Source organism: Pygocentrus nattereri, chromosome 10 (assembly GCF_015220715.1).
Source record: "Pygocentrus nattereri isolate fPygNat1 chromosome 10, fPygNat1.pri, whole genome shotgun sequence".
In the NCBI taxonomy this organism is placed as follows: Eukaryota; Metazoa; Chordata; class Actinopteri; order Characiformes; family Serrasalmidae; genus Pygocentrus; species Pygocentrus nattereri.
In genome coordinates, this window is record NC_051220.1 from 29,246,182 (window position 1) to 29,273,243 (window position 27,062).

Here is a 27,062-nt window from a genome sequence, read left to right on the forward strand (position 1 = left end):
TTGTGTTTAATAGTCACTGTACATATAAAACTGGTTGTCACATAACCAGTTTTCTACATATCAGAAAACATTTCAAAAATATTGTTTGTTATTAAAAATGTTTAGTGCAGGTTTTGGTCACTGGTGTTTTCAGGACTCCTATATTACATATTAATGAAGTATTTTAAACTTTTTAAAACTACTTCCTTGGGTCAAGGCTCATCAGAGAGGAAGCATCTCAGTTCATGAGAAGGTTAGTCTATATTTGCTCATTATCTTTAATCTATATATCTAATTTATTTATTAATGATTTTGTTTATCAGGTAGCGCATAACTTATATATGTCACTGGTGTTATGTGCTTTAATTACTGGGTAATTGAATTATTGTCAAAAAATGCCATATATTACTGATTTTAAGCAGTTGTACTAGGCCACTGATAGGGCAGCCAATTTACAAAATATTCAGTTTTAACCAGAATGTCACTGGTGTTACAGTCACTGGTATTACACCATATTCATATAACAGCAGTTATAGTGAATAATGTTACTATCATAAATGATGAGAACACATGAAAAACTAGTATTTCATCTTCATTGATATTTTAGTCAGTGAGTTATTTAGTCATTTTGCTACCCTGGCTAGGCATGACCAAACAAAGTGCAGGAGAGAGGCAGAGGTTGTATAGACAGCATACAGAATCAGACAGGGCCGTTTTGCTTGAAAAACACAAGAGACCTGAGTCTGGACAGTTTAAAAACAAATAAGGCTTTGTGATGAATGTTCTCTGCTGCCTATTAACACATAAAACATTTTTTTACTGGGAAACGTATAATATTCAGTGTCCAGTATATTGGATGTTTGGATTTTTTGGTGCCTGAAATGTACAAGACTTTGAAAATTTGATTTATGATCAGCAAAATAATAAGACATAAAGCACGCATTTAACTTTTTCTTTGTTTACTGTATGCAAAGTTGCATGAAAAAGTTTCTGAACACTTACATTTCTGCATAAAGAACTCCTAAAACATATCACCACAAATTGTCACTGCTGTTACAGATTTGTTCAGATTGAATAGTCATTTATTGAATAGTATTTATTGAATTTCTTAAATAAAATAAAAGGTTTATGGATGTAGTGAAGGTGGACATGGAGATGGTTGGTGTGAAAGTAGAGGAGGCAGTGGACAGGACAAGATGGAGGCAGATGATCTGCTGTGGCGACCCCTAAAGGGAGCAGCCGAAAGAAGAAGAAGAAATACAGTCACAGTAAATTTAAATGGAAAAATAAATACATTTATGACAAAAAGAAAACCTCATTATGGCCAGTGTCAAACTGAACCATTGCATTTTACATTAAGGTATGCTAAAATATGTTTGTAATTAGGCTCTCCATTTTACATATTTGACAATAGGAGATGTTAATGGACATTTTAAGGTTGTCTACTCCAAATGGAGAATGGCCCGTGAGCAGCCACAGGTAAGCATGAAAAATACATTCATTTTCTATATTGTTCAGGACCAAAGTAAGTTCTTGTTTTGAAGCTTTGACCACATGGCCAGCAGCAGGTCAGTAAACGCGCATCTTGATTTATTTAATTTCTAGTCAAGGCCACATTAAAAGTAAAAATATCAGAAAAAAATAAGTATTTAGAGCATTCACGCTTTGCCTTTATGACAGCTTCCATTCTTTTGAAGAGACTAGCACCAAAGTTCAGTCTTAGAAGTTTGGTGCATTTTCTGCTTCTCATTTGATAAGCAATACCAGACATAGTGTTGAATTGTCCTCTTAAAATGAAAGGATGAAAAGAAACACTGAAGGAAGAGTGGAGCATGATTTTCTCTTATTTCTCAAAAATGAAAGCTTCAAGTACCGTTTATGTGATGGTGACCATTTTGGTAGTCTGTGAGGACTTGCACAGTTAGTAAAAGTCGCATTTTCTCTATATCTTAATATTTTTTTGACTCCAGTTTTGTGAACTACTAATTTTCCTTTGCCTTTCCCATTCCTTACACAAATGTATTATCTTATATCTAATCTTCTTTGAAAAAAAAAGAATAATTTGTACTTAATGGCTGTTGAATTATCTTTGGACTTTCGTACAGTACAGACTGTGTTGGTGAAAACAGTTTACAAGCAGGAAAAGCCAAAGGTGAAATGTTTGCTTAATGTGTTTACTTAAACTATTGAACTAGAATTTACCCATACCTTTTCTTTTCAACAGATTTAATTGTTTATGTTTCCCAGTGTTTTAAAGAAAAGGACTGAGATTTCAAAGAAATCCATACTGAAATGTCAAGTTAATAGTGATGACCCCGTTTCCTGTTTCATCGAATTTTAACCAACTTCAACCAATGAAGGGTTTGTTTGTATCACTGGGAAACAAATACATGCATTATTTATATTATTTGTCTATGCCAGGCTTAGTTGGCCAGGTATATTTTTAGCTGTTGCTTGCATGGAAACTGACTGCCTGAAAAAGTCAACTCATTTACACATGTAAATTAGGCCAGTTGATATAGGTAAATGTTGCCCTTGTAAAGAAAGATACGATCTCTGTTGCAGACAACATGGTGGCTGTATTTGCATAGGAGTCATGACATTGTTCCCCCTTCCTTCAGTTTTATTGTCATTATTGCATGATGTGTTGGAAGACAGACGTCATCAGGACTGGAAGTCCATTAAAGTGTCACAGACTAAAAGCAACCAGAATGCAGTCTCTTTTCTTCAAGTCAAACTTTTGCTGATGTATTTGCCACATAAAGAGATGTAGAGATGGGTGGTAATGAGGTTGTACATAAGAAGTTAGTGTTCCTATTTTTAAGTTTGTAAAACATTACTTAAAAGGCATGACTGCAAGGATTTATGAAAAACAGCAATGAATATAATGTACAACCACTATGTTGAAAAATTGCATCAAAAAAAATTCAGGATGAACTTTATTTTCTTAAGGTCTTTACCATTAGACAGAATTCATATTTTGATGATACAGCACAAAATGTGTGCTTTGGCTTCATTAGAAAAAAAAAATGTACAGTGTAAAATGTAAAACTAAACATTTTAAACATATTTACTTCAATCAGTTCAACAAATATGAGGCAGAAGTACAAGTCACCTTTTTAAGCTCTGTGTGTTTTATTGTTTTGAAAGAGTATTTTTTTGTTTTCAATTCCACATTTTAGGTGAGCAGAATATTAGATTGTATATGGTCAAATTAAAATAGTTACAGTTAAGCTTTTGTTCAACATGCTTTGCATTCTTTCTTTGCCAAGAACTTCATTCAATTAAATGACATCACCATCTTAACACAATCTTCCCTTGTGAAACTTTGCTGTATTTCTACCTCATTTACAATCTCAAGTGGAAGTGTACTTTTTATATAAATTCAACAGATTTTTCAATATTTCTGCAAACAAAGTCATTAAAAGTGGTTTGTTGAGAAATAATTCACTGTAGAGAAACTTACTGACCCAGATTTCTTTAAAGTGGTAGTGACAGGAACCAGGGGTTGCGATGTCTACAATGCAAATCGAGCCATTTTACTTTTACAGTTTACTATCTAAAATAACCAATGAACTGCCATGTGTTTCTTGAGATTGTATATGCAATGTTAATAATGGTAAAATAAAGGTAATTTTTTCCTTTTCGGTTCTTATTTGCATTAAAATGACCTGCTTGTAAAACAATGTTTCAGCATCAGGCAGTAGATGTTGTAGTTTTTGTGAGGTAGCTTTTAGAGGCATTGAGCTCTTCTGAGGTCTGGCTCTTATCACCACTGTGGAGAACAATACTTAGTAATTTAACCCTTATAGGGTCTTCGTTTTTTTGTTACATAAAGAGTCCTGCTGGGTCTGGTGGACCCGATGCATTTTGGGGCTTTTAATTTAACATAATCAATTATCTTATTTTAATATACTCAGCAGATGTTTACTTTATCCCAATTGCAAGTAATATAAACAACACATGGGTTAAATTTGTGGCGTTTACCTTTGTTAAATCACATTTATGAATAGAAATGCCACTCGTTTTGGTTAATTTTTTTAATTTAAAATGTAACATAAGGACATGCATCATAAAACAGGCATAACAGAAAAAATAACAAGAAATGAACAAATGAAACATGTTTTTCCAAAACTAAAATGGATTTTTTTTTATTTGACTTGCTCAGGTCAGTTAAGCCCCACTGAACACATTACCCCCATTGAATGTGGCCATTTTCATACCATACCATTATACTACACATGAAGGGCAGAGTTTCACTGTGTGTGTGTTGCATATGTATTTCTTGCACTGGGTGCATGTATATTGTGTTTTTCTGTCCACCTTTCTTTGGTATATACGATACCAGGGTCGTGTCAGCCGTGTACACAAACTTTGATGACTGGTCAGGCCTGTCCTCTGTTTTCAGTGAGCTGGGGAGGGAGCTCAGACCTGCCTTTGCGTACTGTTCCCACCATAGTCAGCTTCCGCTTTAACAGATCTTGTCCTAGCTGGTGTGATGTGAAAAAATTCTGACATGTGATGTTGTGTCCAGAAAGTCCCTGAGCCATATTGAGGACCACTCTCATTACTTGATTTTTCTCAGGGGCTCCTCCATTGCATTTCCCTGTGTAGACCTGCAAGTTCCACACATAAGATGAAGCAGCATCACAGGCAGCCCAAATCTTTATACCATACTTGGCAGGTTTAGATGGGATATACTGCCGGAAAGTGGCTAGCTTCTCATGGGCTGGTCCTGTGGTTTGCTTGCATTTTGGAGCTGGCTGACAGGCTGGTCCTATGGCTGGCTGCTCACATAGTCCTGGATGCTGATGGGTTGGTCCTGAGGCTCTTTTATGCTTTGGAGCTGACTGATGCTGATCCTTCTCTTCAAACTCACTGTCAGACTCTGAATTTTCAGAAATGTGATCTTCATATTCCGAAACTACTTCTTCTGCATCACTATGAGAACCCTCTGTCTCCTCCAATATCAGCTGTAAGGCACTCTGAACAGTGAATCGCTTTGCCATCTTGATCATTTATGGTATAGAACCATACTGACAGAGCTGTTTATAGTGTTAGATCCACAAGACTGATTCCCACGAGATAGAAAGTGAAATGTGTGGGAATGTGGGTGCTGGCAGTGATGGTGCTCTTAACTTTGCAACAATGTTGCAAACTTGTGCGGGAACAGTGGGTGCACACTGTGGGTGCTCATCCATTCACACACCCCCACACACACACAGAGAACCTATGATTTCCACACTTTCACTAACCCCAGGTCCACAGGACCCGAAGACCCTGTATGTAATATAAATGTGAAGGGGGGGTATATGGGGGGGGGGGGGGGGGGTCATTGAAAATGTTTTCTGATTTATGTTCCGTACAGAAAATGAGCCAAAAGACCCTATGCACAGACCCGAAGACCCTATGAGGGTTAAAGGCGAATTTCACATCAAACCATTCTAAATGGCTTTGTTCACATCTGAGTGATTTCATTAGGTCAGAAATTAATCATGGATACAAAACCTAGTAACTAATAGGTTTTTTTAAATAGTACTTTTAATTTATTTATGCTCACATTTTCCCTTGAAACATCATTCCCATAAACATGTCATTTTGCATTTACTAATTGCAAGCACTTCAATACAGACCACAAAAGGCAACTATGCCTTCACTGTCCCAGGATGGGACTGCAAGTTAGGCACATATTTCATATCTCATCAATACAATCGTATTATAGTATGCAAGTTTGCAAGCAAACACTAAATTTACAGTGTAAAGTTTATACACCAGTTTATCGCAGCATTCAATTACTTACAGTCACCATATCATGGATTTACATTCTCCCAATATTTGGTTCTTTATTTGTTCACAATGGATGTGTGTTCATAAGGTGCTTTGCTTTTCACACAAATTCTTCAACTGCTTTTCAATCTGAGAGTTCTCCTTATAATGTCAGATAAAAAAAAACACTTTTCTAAACAAAGCAAATACCATACCATAATACTGCAGAGCTGTTCTTACACTCATGCCATCATAATCTTAACACCCGTACTTACAATTCATGGTTTTTCTGATAGTGAGTCACACTGCTGTTTCCTGCTCCAAACAGGATATTTGGGATAGTGGGAGAAAAGTCTCTCTTTCTTCCTCCATTTCAGTGTTTCTCTCTTTGTTGGCAACACCATTCATTTGATCATGGCATATAGGAATTTGCTAGAAACACGAAAACATATTGTGCAGTCAGCACTCACAGTCCACGACAATACTGACTAATGTGCAAGACAGATTATATACATTAGAGGACTGACTAATTGTACATATTACCCTGTGTTCTGGAGAAGAGCCCAAGCAAGATTTGGGCTTTGCTAGCATTTGCAGGAAAGGGTGTATCTTCTCCACTAGAGGATAAACTGTCCCTCTTGTCAAGTCTTGTTCTTTCATTGGCCCTAATAGAGTAAATACAATCCATTAAGAAGGCACTTTTTTATGCCACTTTAGAGATATACATATTTCTACTAAGGATAAATTCCATACAATATTGTTCATTTTACAAATGATTAAATCATACCTGTGAGGAGACTGACGAGGAGTCCAAAAAGAACCACAACGGAGGAGTTCAGTGCACTATACCACATGTATGAAAGTGAATAGAGGCCGTGCAGCCCAACAGGTTTACTAAAGGAAAAGAGAAAAACGTAATACATATATATACAATGCATTTATATGTTCCATCCATCCATCCTTCCATCACCTTCGCTTCTCCGGGGTTCGGGTCGCGGGGGCAGCATCCTAAGCAATGAGGCCCAGACCTCCCTTTCCCCAGCCACTTCCACTAGCTTCCCTGGGGGGATTCAAAGGCGTTCTCAGGCCAGCTGGGCGATATAGTCACGCCAGCGTGTCCTGGGTCTTCTCCGGGGTCTCCTCCCGGGTGGACTTGCCTGTGACACCTCCCAAGGGAGGCGTCCAGGAGGCATCCTAACCAGATGCCTGAACCACTTCAGCTAGCTCCTCTCGACGTGGAGAAGCAGTGGCTCTACTGAGAGTCCCTCCTGGATGACCGAACTTCTCACCCTATCTCTAAGGGAGAGTCCAGACACCCTGCGGAGGAAACTCATTTCGGCCGCTTGTATTTGTGATCTCATTCTTTCCCAGCACCAATCCGCCTGTCAGTCTCTCGCTACCTTGTACCATCACTCGTGAACAAGACCCCGAGATACTTAAACTCCTCCACTTGAGGCAAGAACTCATCCCCGACCCAGAGAGGGCTCTCCACCCTTTCCCACCTGAGAACCATGGCCTCGGATTTGGAGGTACTGATCCTCATCCCGGCCGCTTCACACGCGGCTGCAAGTTCATGGCCTGATGTCCCCAAAAGGACCACATCATCTGCAAACACAAGCGATGTGACCTTGAGGTCACCAAACCGGACACCCTCCATCCCTTGACTGTGCCTAGAAATTCTATCCATAAAAATTATGAATAGAATCGGTGACAAAGGGCAGCCCTGACGGAGTCCAACTCTCACTGGGAACGAGTCTGTCTTACTGCCGGCTATGCGAACCAAACTCCTGCTTTGTTTGTACAGGGCCTGAATGGCTCGTAGCAAAGAGCCATGGACCCCGTACTCCCGAAGCACCTCCCACAGAATACCCCGGGGAAAACAGTCGAATGCCTTCTCCAAATCCACAAAGCACATGTGGACTGGTTGGGCAAACTCCCATGAGAGGGTAAAGAGTTAGTCCAGTGTTCCACGACCAGGGCGGAACCCGCACTGCTCCTCCTGAATCCGAGGTTCGACTATAAGCCGGACTCTCATCTCCAGTACCCCTGCATAGACCTTACCAGGGAGGCTGAGGAGTGTGATTCCCCTGTAGTTGGAACACACCCTCAGGTCCCCCTTTTTAAAAAGAGGCACCACCACCCCAGTCTGCCATTCCAGTGGCACCACCCCCGATGTCCACGCAATGTTGAAAAGGCGTGTCAGCCAAGACAGCCCCACAGCAGGAACTCGGGACTGGACAAGCCTATTCCCGTGTCCCCAGACTCTGCCTCCTCACAGGAGAATGTGTCGGTGGGATTGAGAAGGTCCTCAAAGTATTCCTTCCACCGCCCAATGACGTCTTCAGTCGAAGTCAGCAGCACACCATCTCCACTATATACAGTGCTAGTGGCACACTGCTTTCCCCTTCTCGCCTGACGGTTTGCCAGAATCTTTTCAGAGCCGACTTAGTCACTTTCCAAGGCCTCACCAAACTCTTCCCACACCCGGGTTTTTGCCTTGGCAACAACTGAAGCTGCAGATCGTTTGGCCTGTCGATACCTGCCAGCTGCCTCTGGTGACCTATAGGCCAACCATGCCCGGTAGGACTCCTTCAGCTTGACGGCATTTCTCACCTGGGGTGTCCACCACCGGGTTCGAGGATTACCGCCCCGACAGGCACCAACTACCTTGCGATCACAGCTACAGTCAGCCGCTTCAACAATGGATTAGCGGAACATGGCCCATTCTGAGTCAATGTACCTCACCTCCCCTGATATCTGGTCAAAGCATTTATATGTTCTATCACATTATTCTATAAATGCATATCCATAGCAGTGTGACAATCCACAACAATGAGGACACGAATACTTAGTTAGACTAAAAACAGAACTACTTCTATTTATATAAATTACCTATTGTATTATCTTAATTTTTACTGCTTTGTTTTTTTTCTGTGTTATTCATATATCTTAAATCTAATATAAGCATTTAAGGGCCATACAATGCGTAATTGTTTTCCCTCTGTAGAATGTTTTAACATCCTTTTGTAAAATCTTTACATATCAATACTGAATTTATGTCATTTCAAATAAGGCACAACTGTGGCATGAAAAAACTTAAATTTAAATATAAAACTTCAGTTTATAGGCTAGATCTTAAGTCCATTTTACTCAATGTTCAACAACAAATTTCTTGAGCAGCTTCTAGCTGTGTGTACTACTGCACACAATGCATCAATACGTTTCAGAATAAAAACAACAGCCATCTGAGGAATGTAGAGGAATGTATAGGGTTCCTCAGATAGGCAGTTAATACAGCCACAATTACCAAAAATATTTTGAACAAAGTAAAGAAAAAAATTGCACATAGAACAAGAGAAGGGAGAACAAACCTATATATAAAAATAACATGCATGTGCGTGCCTGCTTCAGAATCAAGAACTGGAACCAGCATCATGTAACCCAAACAAAGTCTCCACACTGAGCTTCCAGGAAGAGGAAATAGGTAAGAGATACTATCACCAGATCAGATGTCAGTGGTTGAAATATGAGAAAATATGCCCTGGTTAACATTTCATTTACCTCAACATTATGTCAACATCTCAGCACAAAGTCTGTCTAGAGTTTCCAACAAAAAATCTGAATGATTCAGGAGAAAATGTGACAGTGTGCTGTAGTAGGATGAGGGAAGAACAGAATATTTTGGTTTACATGGCAAGTGGTACCAGGCTACAGTGTAGAAAGCATCATGTGATGCAGCAGCAGGGATGGAAAGATAACTATGATCAAAAGAACACACAGAGCAGAATATTGCAAGCAAAATGTTAAGAAAGATGTAAACTTAGGGGAGAGAAAAGAGAGAAAAAAATTCTGTCAGTAAGTATGCAAAAGAGGTAGATATGTACCCTTAAACAAATGAAGCTGCAACTACTTTGTGGAAAAACCAAGTTAAAAATTAGTGAGAATAAGTTAACACACTTCTGCACATTTTAATATACAATTACAGTTTATTTGGTGAATTACACACATTCCAGTCCTAAAATCTGATCCGTGTTCAAAGACATAAAATACACAATATACACACACACCTATGAACGACTCACAGCAACTGAACTCTGTAGTACTATGCCATGTCGTGAAAATCCCATTATGGATTAAACTTGATCTTTCTCTCATACTGCTTGCATGACCCACCAAGTGTACTGATGAAGTATAAACCTATTTTTTGTTTAAGCTGAATGCCATTCAGCTTGTTTCTAACTAGAACTAGGCTGTCAGCTAGCTAACAGGCTAAAAATAGCCTATACAACTCCATTTATATCACAGGCTTGAATTAATGTACTTTGTAATGTACTGTAAAACTGCAATATAAACGTCTCAAGAATGTCACTTGAATGGCTTATATGCTTTAAATGTCCATGAGAAGTCATTTCAACCCCAGGCTGAATCCCAAACACCTTATATACTCCCTAAGTAGTATGCTAGCTAGAATTCTTGCAATTCTAGCTTCTACAGCCAAATAGTGCACTATATGTTGAGTATTATTGTGGCTAATGTTTTTTATGTTCTATTTTTAATAACTATTTTTAATGACATTATTTCCTGCTGAGGTGTAGGTGCCAGTATTTAAATTCCTATGTTGTGTGCTACGTAAATTACGAGAACATTAATGACTGTAAAAGCTGAGTATTTTTCTAAACTCATTTCAACCCACAGTAAGCCACTGAAGTCATGAAAAAAATAACTAAACTTGTAAACATAAGTAAAAAAGATTTATGTTTAAGTATCAAAATAAATTAGGTAAGTCAGAACTATGGCCACACAACACAGCTCAATTTATGCAGACAAATAAACGATAATTTTTAAAAAATCAGATTACAGTGTCCTCTATTGCCCCTGATAGTACTGCAGCTGCATTGCGTTCAAGTCCTTCATTCACCCCTAAAATCCAAAAAACTTAAATCTGCGCTATAGCAGCTAATACTGAATATTAATTTTGCTAGACAATTTTAATCACCCTTATTGATAAAGATATTACAGTGCAGAATCAATGTAGAATCCACCTTGATAAGAGGAATCATGTGATACTTTACTGCACTCAATTAAATCACACATTTTAAAGTCTCGGTCAGTGTCTCACTACTCATTAGAATAACTGATGTAAGTTGTGTCTGCAAATTACCTTGGTTTATCAGTGACTGCAGTCAAGATAGCAGTCACTGTGGCCATGGTCATGTTCTCTGTTGCTACTGTATCAGTGCAGTTCTGGGAATGCATGATGATACTGCTTGGCATCTGAGTCACAAATCCACCAATGCCAACCCAGAAGGCCATGACTAGACCAGCAAACAGCCCCATCACAGCCCCCTGCAAGAAATACAACCAAAGATTTGAGATTAGTCCTGTGGCTCTGCTCTGTTTATTACAAGAATATTCACACACACACACACACACACACACACACACACACACACACACACACACACACACACACACACACACACACACACACACACACACACACAACTTCTGAAGGATAAAGAGAGATTGTATATGGTCATGTATAAATTATGACCATTTTTGTTGCATAAAATCACACAAATATCACATTTTTTTATAGTTAGTTATATAGTTATAAGATTTTTCACTGCCAGAGAACTGTGCGTCATGTTTTGTATTTAATGCAAGAAAGTATATTTTGTGAAAAACTCAGAACCAACAGTGAAATACAATTATTTCAGCTCTTATGTCAACTGAAGCTAAAAACAGGTTCTGTAGGACGGATCTTGTAAGAGACTAGGTGAGGACAAAGTTGTTATCTGACCCACATGAGCTAAGCACAACCGAGACTTCAGTCTTTTATGTGTACAGCAGAATATTAAATGCAGCACTGTATAGTTAGTGAGAGGAATGCTATAGATGTTAAGCATACATTTTAAATACATTTGGTCACACTAATTTTCAGTATGAAATGAAATAGTGTTTAAACAGGCCAGGCCGATAAAGGCACTGAATAAACAAATGCCTGTGTGCTTTTTCATGGAAGCTGGGTACTGTTCTGTTCTGATTTGCAGTTTCTTGAGCATACCAGGACTGCATCCAGATAGTTACATGAAGCTTCATATATGATTTCCTTAAACACACACACACACAAACACACAAACACTTACAGTGCTATTGGCCCACGGGAAAAATATCCCAAGACAGAAAAGACCCAACAAGGGTCCTCCTACCATGCCAAAGATACTGAGTGCTGCCTGGAAATGAGTAACAGGGAGTACATTTTACTCAGAATACATTGTTACATGTATTAATATATTTCAGTATATAATTTGTGCTTCTTGCCTTTTTCTTTGCTATTGCCTTCAGATGGTTGTTTAAAAACGTGACAATTAAAAATATGACCACAATCAAAATATACTTACCTGCAAAACAGAACTGTTCATCAAATGGAAAACATAGGCCATAGCAAGACATACAAGGCCATATAAAAAGGCTAGATTGGGAATACAAACAAAACTATCACATATAAGTATCTATTATGCTAGGCATTTGTCTTAACCCTCTGAACTTGTTATTTTAAAATTAAAGTTAAAAATAAAAGTGTTTTGTGTAAAATTAAATCCTCTATAAATCATGCATTAAACTTTCAAATTTGGTGTTCAAAAAGACTCACCAAGTATCTTCGAGAGTAAAGTGGCTCTAGCCTCTGTCATGGAAGGACAATGTGGTTTGATCAGATCCTCCATTGTTACTGTGGCCAAGGAATTGAAGGCTGAGGATATTGTGCTTGGGAGAAAGGAACAGCATCCACAAATGAATGCAAATTATATATATATATATATATATATATATATATATATATATATATATATATATATATACACACACATATATACAGTTTAAAAATACATAGTATGATAAATGAAAATACAGTGTAAAAATCTATATGTAGATTGTGATCCCTCAGTGTGAAGTCAATTTGGAGCAGATGAGCCCACACAATGCACTTTTTATTTGGAAAATCCTTGAAAGTCAGATAAGCTAGTGTTTTACATGAGTGTGATGTAGCTTGGGTAAAGGCAAGACATACTGGTGATAAACTGAACTGGTTGATTTTTAGGCAATTATGAATAAGTGCACATTGCAATTATAGAATCTAAAGCTGATTATCTGTCTGAAATTACAGCCAATCTTTTAATAATTTCTTTTAAGAAAATCTGGAAACGCATAAAATCTTTATTTGGTAATGAAGGTGATTTTCACCTGCATTATATTAAATCACTAAAAAATAATTTGTTACTATTAGTTACTATGTAATATCAAGCTTTGTGTAACTTGCAAGACGTTTTAATACTGTACCATGCAGATTTAATAGTTTAAAAACTTGTTTTAACATTGACAAAACCAAAACAATGCCATTTACAAATTCAAGAAAAATTCCCTCGGCTGTCACCACTTTAAAGAGAAATGTGGTTGAAAATGTGTCTACATAAAAATAGGAAAAAAAAGAATAAGATCATTTTTTGACATTTATTTCTTATAAATTTGTTTAGCAAAAGCAAAATAAGATTTTAAAACTAGGGTTTTATTTTAGGAATAAGTCAGGATTATCTATTGAAGCTATAAATAAACTTGCTTTTGCTACTTTTTAAAATTACATTTTTTTTCAACTCATTTGTATATTTAAATGTATATATCTATACTTTATTTATCTTTGTATCTATTAAAATGGACCTGTGAGTTATGATTTGTGCAAACTGTGTATCTTATGATCCCCACTCTATGTACAGAATTAGGGAAACAAGCTTTCAGTTATGCTGCACCATCTGCTTGGAATTTGTTACAGAAAGACTTAAGACTTCAGGAAATTGTGTCACTGTTTGTTTTTAAAACAATTAATTCTTCAAATAGTGGAAGTGGGTTAATGCTCAAGAAACTGCAAATCAAAACAGAACAGTACCCAGCTTGCATGACTTGCAACACTTGAGCATTTGTTTATTCAGTGCCTTTATCAGCCTGGCCTGTTTAAACACCATTTCATATCATTCTGAAACTTAGTGTGACCGGATGTATCTAAAATGTATGCTTGAAACATCTATAGCATCATTAATATTTTGCTGTACACATGAAAGACATTAAAGCCCACTGACTGAAGTCTTTGTTGTGCTTAGCTCATGTGGGTCAGATAACTTTGTCCTCACCTGGTCTCTTACAAGATCCGTCCTACAGAACCTGTTTTTAGCTTCAGTTGACATCAGAACTGAAATAATTGTATTTCTCAGTAAGACTTCTATATAGCAGAACCCTACTGGTTCTGAGTTTTGCACAAAGTACTTTCATACTTTCTTGCATTAAATACAAAATGTGACATGAAACAGTTCTCTGGCAGTAAATCCTCATATGCTACTTTTTTTGTTATTTTCCCCTTTGATGGTCACTTGTGATATTTGTGTGGTTTTATGTTAAAAAAAGGTCATAAATAATTAATACATGACCATTTTCCAAAGACTGTTTTTGTAATTCTGAGGCTGATACAGAACTGAACCGATCTCTGTTCTGACTGGCTGCCCTGTATTGCACCTAATCAAAAAATCACTCAGGGCTGATACACTCCTTAGAACTTCAATATGAATGGGTGGTACTAAACTGCTGTAGGCCAAATAGGTGGATATATGTAAATTTGCTGATTTTTGTAACATCACAGAAACACTGAATTCAAAACAGACTGTTTTTAAGGACTACATGGACTGTGCAGTGAATGGTATGCTTTGGTACGTTTATTTCAATGAAGTGAAGAAAATTCAGGTTTCCATGATGTGGATTCTTACAATGTTTCATAATATACATTAAACAAAATGATCCATTACAGTCGGTGAGACACAACCACTATACTAGCTGTTTGGGATTTGTATTGTCCCAAAACGCTTACTTGTTTTCAACAGGCACAGTTCCACTAACAGCAATTACATTAATCCTGAGCACATGCCAGGGTTCCTTTGGGCTAGTGTTTATAGCCCTTTCTGTGGATGCCATTTAGAGAGTATCAGACCCCAAGATGCCCCAGGAAATTAATTAAAAAGGTGAATAAATATCCTACAGAATGCTGTAGTAGCTTAGCCATACCTTAGAGATGCACTGAATAAGCAAGCAACAAACAATCCAGGCAGTCCAGGAAAGTTCTGCAGCATGTCCATGACAAAGTACAAGACCATCTGTAATGTAACATTAAATTTATTTAGGAATTATCAGGACAAATTCTATTCTACAAATTATATTTCCATAACAAAATTATTTTTGTGCATCTACAACAGCATTTATAGTAAATTCTGTATGCTGACCTGGTCTTTAGAAGTGAAGAACTGTTCGTTTAAAGTGCTGTTATCACCGTAACATGCAAACATAACAAGACCCATTAGACAGCTTAGACCCAAAGCAATCTGAAGACATGGAAACGCCATGTAGCATGACCTGCAAGACAGTGTAAGGGTCATTAATGAGAGCTATAGAAGAGAAGCACCTAATTTTAATGCCACTTGGAGAGACGGTTTTAAAAGGTCCCATTTTCAATATTTTTCTTGTCCACTTCTGAGGTCGACTTAATACACTTAGAGAATACAATCAGAATTAACAGCATACTTTACATGACCAATTTCCAACCTCTCCTAATCTTAGGATTAAACAGGCTATTTAGGTTATTGTGCCTTAATGAGGAATTCCACTGATTTTTCAAAAATTAATTCAAATTCAAAAATAATTATAAACTGTTACGATATAAACAAAAACAATGAGAGTGCTTTGAAGTAAAATGCCCCATCGTAGAGAGTCTTTCCAACAAACCAAGATTTCTTTACAGTGATGATGATAGGAACCAGGGGTCGCAATGTCTACAACACAAATATGACTTTTATTTACTATCCAACACCACCCGTCTGTGACCCTACATTTGTCACCTGAGTTTTAAATAGAACAACAGTGATACATTAAGGGGGTGGGGTGGGGGTGGGAGTATCCTTTGGCATACTGTTTTGCTCTATAATACTTCACATAGGAACATAATACTTCTAAAAGTACATCACAGTGAGCTATTACATGAAATGGATGCGAATGTGATGTCTGATGCTTGAGGCTTTTATGATCGTTCTAAGATCTTGGACTAAAATGAGTTTTTTTTATTTATTTATTCATGGCAGTGATACAAGTAAGGTTCTGTAAGGGAAAGGAGTAACCCCAGGATAGTTTTTATTTACCACAATTTCACCATTATAAACATTATACATACAAACCTTAATATTCAGTGAATATTGAATATTCTACTTACATTTAATAATTATAAATAATCACATTACTAGAAAAGTTGTTTAAGGAGTTGAAACACTATCTTTGCAAACACCCATAGTGTTTCTATAGAAAGTGATGCAGCCGATATAAATTTACATGTAGATTTTTATACTCCAATAGTTTTAAACAGTGCTTCACAGACTGATATGATCGACACCTCTTAAACTCAAAGAACAGAAACTCACAATCTTCAATAATGTAGCACTGAGGACAGAGCTATCCAGAAGGCTTTGCACTTTTGTTTTGTGTTTACCTCCTCTTATTTTTCACTAGTTCTCTTCATTTAAAAGTTTTGGTTTTGTGTCATGCTAAAGGTCTGGATTCATTTTATATGGTTTTGCGTTCATATTCTCCAGTTCAGCCTTTACTGTCATAAAGTTAGCAGACAGTGACTCATGTGACAGTGGCCTCCCCTGTAGCACAATTATCTGAGGTTTTGCCCCGTCAGGTGATCGCAATTCTGAATCCCTGTGATGCTGCAAACACCAATAGGCCCTCAATATCGTCATGGTATTGTTCATGCTATAAAACATTTGATATAGTGGTCAAGCCATACTCTTAACAAAGTGTCATATAGTCTGAATAAAAGCCATGCGCAGGGGGGTTGAGCTTCAAACCAGCTATGTCAGCAAGTAACTTTTACATTTATGTCTATTTAATGTAGCTACAAAAAAATACAGTTTTGATGATCAATTAGACTTCAGAGTCTGTAACATATTTGTAACAGCACATTATTTGAACTATACAGACTTTTTTTAAATTAAAGAACGTAACAATTTTGTGTCAGTACACTGTATCAGCCAGTGTCTTGAGTTCAGGTATCAGAATTGGCAATGTAATCTGTACAGGGGAAGAAAAAGAAGGGTCAATTTCAGGTCCTGGAGAACCACAGCTCTATAGTGATTAAGGTTTTCCCTTTTGTAACACACCAGATTCCACTCTTGAAGTTCTTGGTAATTGTTTAACTTAAATCTGGTAATTTAAATGAACCAGAATAATGAACTCTGCAGTGCTGTGGCTCTTCAGTGCTAGAATCTGACACACTTTAAGGGACACTTACATTATAGCCTCTTTCTCAGTACGAGAACTGAGGTATCGTTGCACCTGCGCCTGGTTCACTCCATACAAAGAAAGCATCAGAAACACTCCACCAAGTGCTAACGTCCAGAACGTGTGCCGCACAGTTGGGTCTGGATTTAAGCTTGAGAGAAAAAGAAACAATCCAAGTACCAGCCACTGATCTCAAGTAAAGACATTATAAACGTCTACACCAAAACATCCCTATGGATTCCTTGAGAAATCAATTCAAACTTCAGTAACTTGTAAGACCTTTTGTTCGCATTCACCATCATTGAAAAATTTTCCTCACTCAATGCTGGAGATGCGGTCTCCCTCTCTGATTTTCCTCCAAAAGTCAGAAAGCCCACCAACTTGCTGCACACCCACTATGATGACAGCCAGCTGACCTGCGAACATCACCAATGTCTGAAACACGTCAGTCCAGATCACTGCCTTCAGTCCACCCTGCAAGGCAGCCGCAAACACAGACACAATTAACTACTCAGAATGGTTCTCACAGAATAGGGGGGGAAATAAATAAATAAATAAATAATAGTACTTACCAAAGTAGTGTACACTGTACATATTAGTCCAGTTGCTAATACTGCTCCCCATAAATGAAAACCAGTAACTAAAGGTAGATTTAAAACCACAAAGCAAAACTGTCTTAGACATAACACATATGAATATGATAACAGTTGAAAATGAAGTTTAGATGTACAGTCCCTGACAGAAGTTCTGTCGCTTATCCATGTTGTGGAAACAAAAGCTTATAACCCGACTTTAAATTCATCCACTGGTTTTAGAAATGACAAAAGCTGAAACCCTCCCAAATGAGGTTTAATTTACAAAAATAAATTTGCTTCACTGCAGAAATATTGATCATTTAATGAACACAGAAAGGTCAGATTTTGGCAAGACAAAAGTTTTGTCGCCCACAGAAAGAAATGTGAAAATCAAAAAAATTTTTTTTTACTTCAAATACAAAAATATGTTTCATAACATTGGTGAATGATGTTGTGGTGCTATTAGAGCCATATTTAATAGAAAGTACTGTATCCATGCGGTTCGACAATGATTCATACAATTGATGAAGTCACCAGGAATAGCAAAGAATGCAGTCTTACATGCCTCCCAGAGTTCATCAAGATTATTTCGTTTTGTCTTCAAAGCTTCCTCTTTCATCCTACCCCAAACATGCTCAATGATGTTCATGTCTGGTGACTGGGCTGGCCAGTCCTGGAGCACCTTGATCTTCTTTGCCTTGAGGAACTCTGATATAGAGATGGATGTATGAGATGGAGCACCATCCTGCTGCAAAATTTGACCCCTTTTATGATTGGGAATGTAAGAGGTAGCTAATACTTCTTGATATTTTAGGCTATTGATATTGCCTTCCACCTTGCAAATGTTTCGCACACTGAATGTAACCCCAGACCATGATCTTTCCACCACCAAACGTATCTGTTTTCTGGGTGAATCTTGATCCATACAGGCTCCAGTAGGTCTCCTGCAGTATTTGCGGCGGCTGTGGTGTAAGCAGTTGTCTTGTGGGGTCTACCGGACCTGGGCTTGTCAAAAACATCTCCAGTCTCTTCAAATCTTTTTTTTAATCCTTTGTACTTGACACTGAGACACATTAAAGGTGCCAGCCACATCTGCAGTGGATCTGGTCTTCGGCCTCTTGATAATCAAGGCTTTGGTCGCAGGGTGGATTTTTGGTATGTTGTCAGAGGTCAAGTTGCAGTTCAAGTGAAGGTCTGGGGGTGCTGGGGTTCTTTTTATACACACCCACTAATTAACCAATCAATTAGTGAGCACAGGTGAGGCTGTAAACTAGGATTGGGTGCATTATATGACAAGGCGACAAAACTTTTGTCTTGCCAAAATCTGACCTTTCTGTGTTCATTAAATGATCAATATTTCTGCAGTGAAGCAAATTTATTTTCATAAATTAAACCTCATTTGGGAGGGTTTCAGCTTTCATATGCATCATTTCTAAAACCAATGGATGAATTTAAAGTCAGGTTATAAGCTTTTGTTTCCACAACGTGGATAAGCGACAGAACTTTTGTCAGGGACTGTATAGCAGTATACAAAAGTTTGAACACCCCCAGACAAATTACTCTTTGCTCCTTTTCCAAGTGACGATAAGTTAACACATCCACAACAGGGAGCAAACTTAAATACAGTACTTTTTCTGCAAATTTTAGTACACTTGCTAAGTTTAACATGTTGGGAAAAAAAACAAAATCTAATGCCATAACTGTTGCACAGGCCACTTTTTTTCCTATATGTAAAATTCTGCAAATAAACAGTAATTGTGCATCACAGTGTGCAAAATTGTGTTCCCTTTAAAAGATATGTACTAATTTTTACAAAAATAAATAAAAAAAAAACATAATTTGACAAGGGGCACTGCAAACATTTGCATATGACTGTATCATGATGGTTATCAGATTATTCAAAAAACCTCACCTGCATTTAGTGCAAGAGCGGGAGTATATACACCAACACCCATGTAAATGACCTGCCACAGTCAAACAATTCATTCATTATGATGTACTACGAGAAGACAATCTATGCATAAGTGTTGTGCTTAGATGTCATGGGTTTCTTCTAAGCTGCAACTTACCATCTGAAAAATAAAGGTAATCGTTCCACAGATCCGGACTGTTTTACAAAAACGGAGTTCCAGGTACTTAGATACAGAAGCAACAAAAAAGGGATTAAAAAGTGCGGGTAGATCATGACTTCAAATGAGCAACATGCTTATGTTATTCAGGGATACAGACTTCTCTCACTGTTTGCAGAAGCTCTGGTCATTAATCACGTGTTATAAAAACAACACATTTACTCACATCTGATCTACACATCATCCAATCAGTACTTTAAGAACACAAACGCTAGATGTTAAACAGACATGAGTTAACAGAGGGGAGAAGTCAAAAAGCAGTGGTATACCTGGTAAGCACTATTGAGTTGCAGTCTGTAGAATACTGGAATGAAAATGTGGGCCGGAATAAGGAGTCCCAGAATGTAGGAGCAGCCTATGAACCAGTACTGCGTGCCATTGGCGTAGACTTCTGCTGGTGTGCCGACTATAGCAACAGCTGACTGGAAAGAGGCCATGAGTGACAGGGAAAGGGGTAGGCACTTCATGCTCCGGTCAGCCAACAGAAATTCTTGAGTTGTTCTCTGTCGTCCTCCAGAGAGGGCATAGTACAGCCCTATGACCATGGAGGCCACAAGAAGGAGGGCAAACAATACAAAATCAACTGTTGTGAAGTACTTCTGTCCAATGACATCCATACTGATTGCATCTGAGTGTTAGTTATAGGCTGGACCAACAGGTTCTCACAGAACAATGGATTTGTTTGCAGTCATCCATATGGACAAATAAGCACCTGAAACTGTAAAAAAGAAGGCAGAAATAGTTCTCATTATATTTTGTGACTTGTCACCTGTGATAAAATATCTATAGTAATACTGTAAGTATTTATACAGGATTTCTATAATAATCTTATAGTACATTTGGGTAGTTAGTGCAGAATACTACACAAATAAAATAGATCAGTATAATAAAATACTACAGGCATATTATAAGAGGCAAACATTTTATAGATTCTCATAAAAGCATGATATTGCACTAAAATTTTTATAATATTGAATTATGTGGGGGAAAAATGTTATGTAGTAAAATTTGGTGTAATTCCCCTTTAACTACCACACACCAGAGATTCCACGTGCATAGCAAAGGTCCTGGGCAATGAACCACACACTCAGCCTTCTGTTAATGTTTCAGTGTCAAGTACTGACGTGTTAAAATAAAGTCTTTAACACGCAGGCTGACGTAACTCTACAACGACTTTACATACCGGGATGTAAATATTACACAGTCCCCACTTCCTTGTTCACATTTTCCTATAACTGTAACAAATCTGCGCATTTCATAGCTCCGCATGCTCATCACTGTCCGACCCAAACCCGAGCAAATCAGTGAGCTGCTCCTGAGGTTAGCAAGGTTAGTTAGCTGAGATTACCAACGCGCCACTACACTTGTTATAGTTTCAGTGTCCGGCTTTCATTTGGCTCTTTTAATATCTGACATACACACTGTTTTGGGCCGTCTTGCTGCTTGGCCTCCCTCTTCAGATTTGTCACATTTTGCGTGCAAAACTGATCCGTAGTTATCGTATATTTCCCAGAGCACGGAAACGCATGTCCTTATTCTGTGACGAGTCACAAATCATCCGTCTGTGATGAACAGGGAAACATTGTTAAACACAGCTGAGGAATAAATTCGCTCTGCGCAAACTTTGCTGAGCACTGACGCTCTTGGAGGCTTTGTTTACATGTGACGTCGTCTTTCGCTGTGACCTCACGTCCGCGTTAATGGCGGGTGGTGAACGCTGAAAGCGGCAGATTTGAACGCGGAGCACCGCAACAAACGCGAAAATGGACATCGTGAGAAAACAAGGTGACTTTACAGGAGCTTATACTGCACCAGTACATAACTCAGCACCGTCACAAGCAGGGGAGCAGGGAATCTGAGGTTCGCTAGGTGGATGAAAATTCAGTAACGTGACTTACAGAGTGCCTTAAGACTGAACATTAACCCGACGGAGAACAGGTTTAGCCTGTTAGACATTTTAGCCATAGCTGGTCGTTAAAAACAAATTGCCAGCCTCTCAATGAAAAAAAATTAGGGTTCTTAATTTATTAACACACCCACTGGTGGTTGGGATAGTGTAGCGGTGAACACCTCTGCCTTCTACGCTGTAGACTGGGGTTCAGTCCCCCACCTGGGTAAACACCCTGCACTACACCACACCAATAAGAGTCCTTGGGCAAAACTCCTAACACCACCTTCGCCTACTTGTGTAAAATGATCAAATTGTAAGTAATTGATAAGAGCGTCAGCCAAATGCCGAAAACGTAAATGGTGCGAACAGCGTACCTGTTGCTTTTAGTCCGTGGCGCATTGAAACTGAACTGGGAGGCGGTCCATAGTTGCGCATACATCAGTTATTTTACGGCGGCTTCGAACGTTCAGCCAATCAGATTTTAGCGCCAGTGTCCTAACATTTTGTCGTGCTTAGCCAGCGTGTGTGTAACATACATGTTTAAAAACATGATTCTTCAAGGGTTCATTATTAGAGGCAATGGTTCTGTTTAGTTATATTTCGAACTTATGCAGTGTTTACGTTGTTCTGGGCATGGTGAAATTGTTCTTCAAATGGATGGAGAATGTGTTGTACATGGTTCCACATATGATCAACCATCCTTTAGTGTGTAGTGTAGTAATTGTTTTTTCTAAGGTACATTGTGTTTTTGTGTTACTGCAGCTTTTCTTAAAGTGTTTTATAAGTATCTGATAAGGTGATTTAGGCTGTCGTTATATCCATCCTGTGTTTTTAATGCTGGTAGCATTTTCTGATAAGGTGATCAAGTTTTATTAAAGGAGATAGCTTTATGTCATTAGGACATCTTGACAAGGTAAGAACATTTGTCAAAAAACACTATTATTCCTTTTACAATAATATTACAGTGCACGATATACAGTTAGTCATATATTAGAGTACTATAGTGCACTGCACTATACTATGTAAACATTGTAGTTACTGTAGTGGGTACTGTAGTAATCCTGAGTGTTGTTTATTTCCATGTGGCGTAATGTTTACATGCATAACTGCCTTACATTTGTTTTGGGTGTGTTTTAATATGTTGGTCATTGTAGCCAGCAGTTCAGGGTCTTTAATGTGTAGTGTTAAAAAACTGTCTGGAAGACTCAGGAGACTGGATCTTCAGATTCTGAATTTCATTCACATGCAGGCAGAGAATCATGCTCGGGCACAGCTTGGTCATCAGCTTTTAACCACTCTAACGAACACATTGTCTGATATGGCTTAAGTAGAGATACTGGGGTTTGGGGGACACAACAAAAAGAAAACATGTATTGGAGCTTAAAAGAAAGCATATGCAAAAGGACCTATACTTTCTCTCAGAACTAAACCCATCTTAAGCCATTAAGCATTTTCAGATTTCAGTAGAAATATTTGTATTTCATGGTGTCTTTTTAAAACAAGAAACTTTGAGTTCTATAGCGAGTACCAGAAAACCTGGGGATCAGCCATTGTATTTGATGCCTTCATATTTATATTAAAAAAAGTATACGATCTGCCATCACACAGCATTCACTCTGTCTGTGTGAAGAGGAGAAGGAGAGGACAAAAGGCAAAGTAATTAATATCTTGCACATTTATTTGCTATATTCTTTTGTTTCTCATTTCTTTAGCGTCAATGTTTTTTTTTCCCATATAGTGTCACTAATAGGTGTCATGCTGTTAAGTAGCATTACCTTAATATATGTATAACCTCTTGTCTCCCAGGTGTCTTTGATCACCTGTTGATGTTGGAGAAGGCTGGAACAGCAGGCCAGGAAAAGCAAAAGCAAGATCATTTGAAGGAGCTTCATGCTGCAATATTAACACTCCGTGCTAAAAGAGAGCGACTTTTTGCTGAAACGGCAGCATTAAAGGTATAACCATGAGAGAACATCACATGTAGTCTTACATGGGTTTTATATCTTATCATAAATAGTTTGTCTCAGACCGTGTCCCTACTACTGTATCATTTCAGGATCTAAAAGACAAACTGGACCAAGGGCTGCCATTGGAGGAAGAGGAAACTGATGACTTCATGCAACTTGAGCAATTTCTGCTGAAATCCAGACTAATGCAGCTGAAGGACCTTCAAACAGTTTATCACCTCATAGGTAAAAATCGGAATCAGAAAAAAATCACCTGTTGCCTGTCATGTGGAACACGAACAACATAAGATCACTGTCTGCTCTGATCACTTGGAATACAGATAGTATACAGTCACATGCAAAAGTTTGTCAAGTTCCATAATATTCTAAGTAAAATTAAGTGTGCGTTATCTCCAGAAAACACACTTCTGCATATTTTAATGCAGAGTTTCTGTTCAAAGGCTTAATTTAACATATGGGGGGGATAAAAACATGTGGAATGCATAAAACTTATAAGATATTTATCGTTATATTGTTTCCCAATATGTTATGAAAAATATTGCCATATTTAAGCTTACTGTACATAATTTGTTCACATTTATTTTCAGTTAGAAAATAAACAAACATGCAATTTTACCAGGGGTGTTCAAACTTTTGCATATGATGTTTTATTTTGTGTAAAAGAGAACAACAGACAACATAAACCATTAACGCTTATAAAACAATAGCAATAAATAGAGCATAACATGAAAATGTCAAAGCCATGAATTAACCTGAAAAAGTGTTGAAGTGGACTGTACATTGTAACTGAAACTATGTGTAATATGATTTTTATTTATTTTGATGTAGTATGTTAAGACATTACGTAGTCTGACTTGAATGTTAATCTTGTCTCCCCCTCTTTCTCAGGTGGATATAATCTGATAGAGAGTAAACAAGGTAAAAGTGTATGTGTGTCATTTCGCACTGCTTTTGAAGGCATGTACTTGGAAACGTATAATCTGGAAATGGACTTGAGACGCACTGTGCAGATCAGTCGTCATAACATCCCTCCATGTGTCCCGCTGGAGAGACTTGCCAAAGAGCATCTACAGGCTGATTTTAAAGCTTTCCTTGAGATCCTAAGCCTGCACCTCAATGCTTTAGCTGGACGCAAGCAACAGGTTTTGCTCATCAAGGTATGACACACATGGAGTTAATGGTCTTTCTCAATTCCTGGGTGTAATTCTTTGCCCAATTGAGGCTGAGAAAGTTTGGGCACCCCTGGTCAAATTATGTGTTTTGTGAGTTTTCTAAGGGAAACCCTAATGTATCAATTTAATGCACAATTACTGTTTATTTACTGAATTTAACATATTGGACAAAAATAAAATGTGGCATGTTTATGTGGCAAAGTTATGTCACATTTTATATTTAGTTTTATTTTTTTCCAATATATTAAAATGAGCAAATAAGTAGAAATTGTGCACTATCCTTTACAGCAAAATGTCATATTGATATTTGTGTCCTGAAGAGCTTGTGTTAACTTGTTTTCACTTAGAAAACCAACAAAACATGTAATTTGACCGGGGGTATTCAAATTTTCACACACCATTGTGTTACATGTGCCCATATTCATGTTGAACTAACGCCTTTATCTGTCTGATTCCATTTACCGGGCTACAGGAGCTCATTGGGACAGTGGAAATAATTGAAAGAAATCAACTTTGCAACTTTCTCGTCTTCATGTGCAAAATACAAGAGGAGACTGAAGCAGCTGTTCTGTGCACACTGGAGTATGGTGACCTCACCCAGTGTCTGCCTACTCGTGTTACCATTGAGAGTGAAAGTAAGATTTTTATTGCTTTGATGGCAAGAATTCTTCAGCACCAATCTAATCCTAATGTTTAATGACTGCAAACTTCAAATGTTTTTTCCTTCAAATCATTGTTTCTTTTTTTCCTTTCTTTTTTTAATAGATAAAACACTTGCAGAATCTCCACAATGGAAGAAAAACCAGGTGCTACTCATGGAGTCTCCAGTTCACAGTGCTCTTTTGACCATGAGGAAAGTGGGAAGCATTGTCTGAGTGCATGGTGCAGGATTTTAAAGATGTATTATTAATATGCTCAATTCATATAATCGGCATTTAGACATACTTGTGTTCAGCTTAATTTCCTTTGGTAAGGCAAAAAAAGGATACCATGGATACTTAGTAATTCATTGGGAGCAGAACTAGCTTCAAGAGTTCAAGCATTTTTTGATAAATATACCAAGCCTTCACATAACTGTCTCAGTCCACAGTAAGCCTGAAATGGAAGGACGATAGCATGAAATCCTTGCATACTCTATTAGAGCTCATACTATAGAGCCCTGCTGGTGACATATAAATAAAAATAATGTGTGGTCACGCATTATTAACTTGTGGAAACGAGTTCCTATTGCATGGCAACGACTTGACATAATGTGGGAATGACATAATTAAGTCATGGCCATGACTTAGTAAGGTGTGGGAACGAGATCATACCTTACCAAGTTGTGGCCACGTATTATTTTTATTTATACATTATGTCACCAGCAGGGCTCTGTACTCATACAGTGTATATACTCAGATTGTTTCTAGAGTCCTGAGGAAAATCTGCATTTTCTGTTGAATTTTTTCTCTCTGGATTTGTTTCAGTCTTTCCTTTCTTTGTCTCTCTTGTTCCTCTTGGCTTGCCAACTCTTTTTGAGAAATGCTGTCAATTAACGATATTTCCTTTAATTGAATGATGGATAACGGACCTGTTTCTGAAGCCTTTCTTCTGAAGGCTGGTGTTAGCGAGAGAGCAGAACTCTGCATCAAGGCAGATGGTGATGCGGACTTTGAGGACCTCGTTCTTACGAGCTGATCTGTTGCATTTGAAAGAAATTTAGATGAATGCGTCCCTCTTGCAGCTGGAGCTGACCTTGAATGACGAATATGTTGCAGGTCATTTTTTGTCTCTGATATGGCTCTCATTGTATTGTTAATAGTTGCGTAAGGTTCACAGACTCTCAAATGCAGCAACTTTTTGTGTTCCGTCAACAATAATTCTCGCTCCTGATAAAGCAGTTTGAGATTTAATCTGTATTTTCTGTGGATTTGTTCCAGTTTCCACTGAAGATGAGTGTCTTCTTTGTGATTCATTAGTCTCACATCCATAAACAGCAATGGTCCTTTAAAGTTTGACCTTGTAGTCATGTTGATATGATGTCCTGAGGTACAATACAGCAAAGCAAATTGGTTATAAGAGTGAGCTCAACAGAAGGTCTAAATTCTGTTCAACATGATTTTTTTTTTTGTAAATAGAAAAGCTTTGGAATATGTGAGTAATGTACAACTACACACAGTCTTGAATGTAATTAAATAAATGTAAATGACATACCTTGACTTTCAGATTTTAAA

The 27,062-nt window shown here is 37.8% G+C and overlaps 3 protein-coding genes across 9 annotated transcripts; 1 reads left to right on the plus strand and 2 right to left on the minus strand.

Moving 5' to 3' along the window:
- Positions 1-2,901: 2,901 nt before the first annotated feature.
- On the minus strand, positions 2,902-5,035 carry LOC119264150. Its single transcript, XM_037541911.1, has one exon. It carries the CDS (start codon positions 4,995-4,997, stop codon positions 4,365-4,367), a length of 633 nt encoding a protein of 210 aa, XP_037397808.1. The 5' UTR covers positions 4,998-5,035; the 3' UTR covers positions 2,902-4,364.
- slc5a6b (solute carrier family 5 member 6) lies at positions 2,906-21,407 on the minus strand. 5 transcript variants are annotated; one of them, XM_037541907.1, is made up of 16 exons: positions 21,238-21,407; positions 20,089-20,537; positions 19,760-19,825; positions 19,603-19,654; positions 17,688-17,755; positions 17,435-17,589; positions 17,126-17,266; positions 15,066-15,195; positions 14,851-14,939; positions 12,401-12,513; positions 12,150-12,220; positions 11,895-11,981; positions 10,907-11,091; positions 6,533-6,543; positions 6,289-6,410; positions 2,906-6,177 (listed from the first exon to the last, which is right to left on the minus strand). In XM_037541907.1, the coding sequence occupies exons 2-16, from the start codon at positions 20,434-20,436 to the stop codon at positions 6,046-6,048; spliced, it is 1,770 nt and encodes a 589-aa protein (XP_037397804.1). In that variant the 5' UTR covers positions 20,437-20,537; positions 21,238-21,407; the 3' UTR covers positions 2,906-6,045. The 5 variants fall into 5 exon arrangements, with proteins under 5 accessions (XP_037397804.1, XP_037397803.1, XP_017555440.1 ...); XM_037541906.1 differs by having other exon boundaries at positions 6,533-6,639; positions 19,760-19,762; positions 21,238-21,402; XM_017699951.2 differs by having other exon boundaries at positions 6,533-6,639; positions 21,242-21,401.
- cenpo (centromere protein O) lies at positions 21,030-27,041 on the plus strand. Of its 3 annotated transcripts, none has more exons than XM_037541910.1 (6): positions 21,030-21,148; positions 23,517-23,665; positions 23,767-23,902; positions 24,566-24,834; positions 25,322-25,484; positions 25,615-27,041. In XM_037541910.1, the coding sequence occupies exons 2-6, from the start codon at positions 23,537-23,539 to the stop codon at positions 25,722-25,724; spliced, it is 807 nt and encodes a 268-aa protein (XP_037397807.1). In that variant the 5' UTR covers positions 21,030-21,148; positions 23,517-23,536; the 3' UTR covers positions 25,725-27,041. The 3 variants fall into 3 exon arrangements, with proteins under 3 accessions (XP_037397807.1, XP_017555443.1, XP_037397806.1); XM_017699954.2 differs by lacking the exon at positions 21,030-21,148 and adding an exon at positions 21,448-21,604; XM_037541909.1 differs by lacking the exon at positions 21,030-21,148 and adding an exon at positions 23,104-23,366.
- The last annotated feature ends 21 nt before the right edge of the window (positions 27,042-27,062 follow it).

Bases quoted from the DNA above. Each gene is read 5' to 3' on its own strand.
- LOC119264150 (XM_037541911.1), bottom strand. From the start codon at position 4,997: ATGATCAAGATGGCAAAGCGATTCACTGTTCAGAGTGCCTTACAGCTG.
- slc5a6b (XM_017699951.2), bottom strand. From the start codon at position 20,436: ATGGATGTCATTGGACAGAAGTACTTCACAACAGTTGATTTTGTATTG. The intron at 19,655-19,759 runs GTAAGTTGCAGC...TGACTGTGGCAG, and splicing joins TTACCTTTATTTTTCAGATG to GTCATTTACATGGGTGTTGG. The intron at 15,196-17,125 runs GTAAGTGTCCCT...ACTGTCTTGCAG, and splicing joins ACTGAGAAAGAGGCTATAAT to GTCATGCTACATGGCGTTTC.
- cenpo (XM_017699954.2), top strand. From the start codon at position 21,583: ATGGACATCGTGAGAAAACAAG. The intron at 24,835-25,321 runs GTATGACACACA...ACCGGGCTACAG, and splicing joins AACAGGTTTTGCTCATCAAG to GAGCTCATTGGGACAGTGGA. The intron at 25,485-25,614 runs GTAAGATTTTTA...TTTTTTTAATAG, and splicing joins TGTTACCATTGAGAGTGAAA to ATAAAACACTTGCAGAATCT.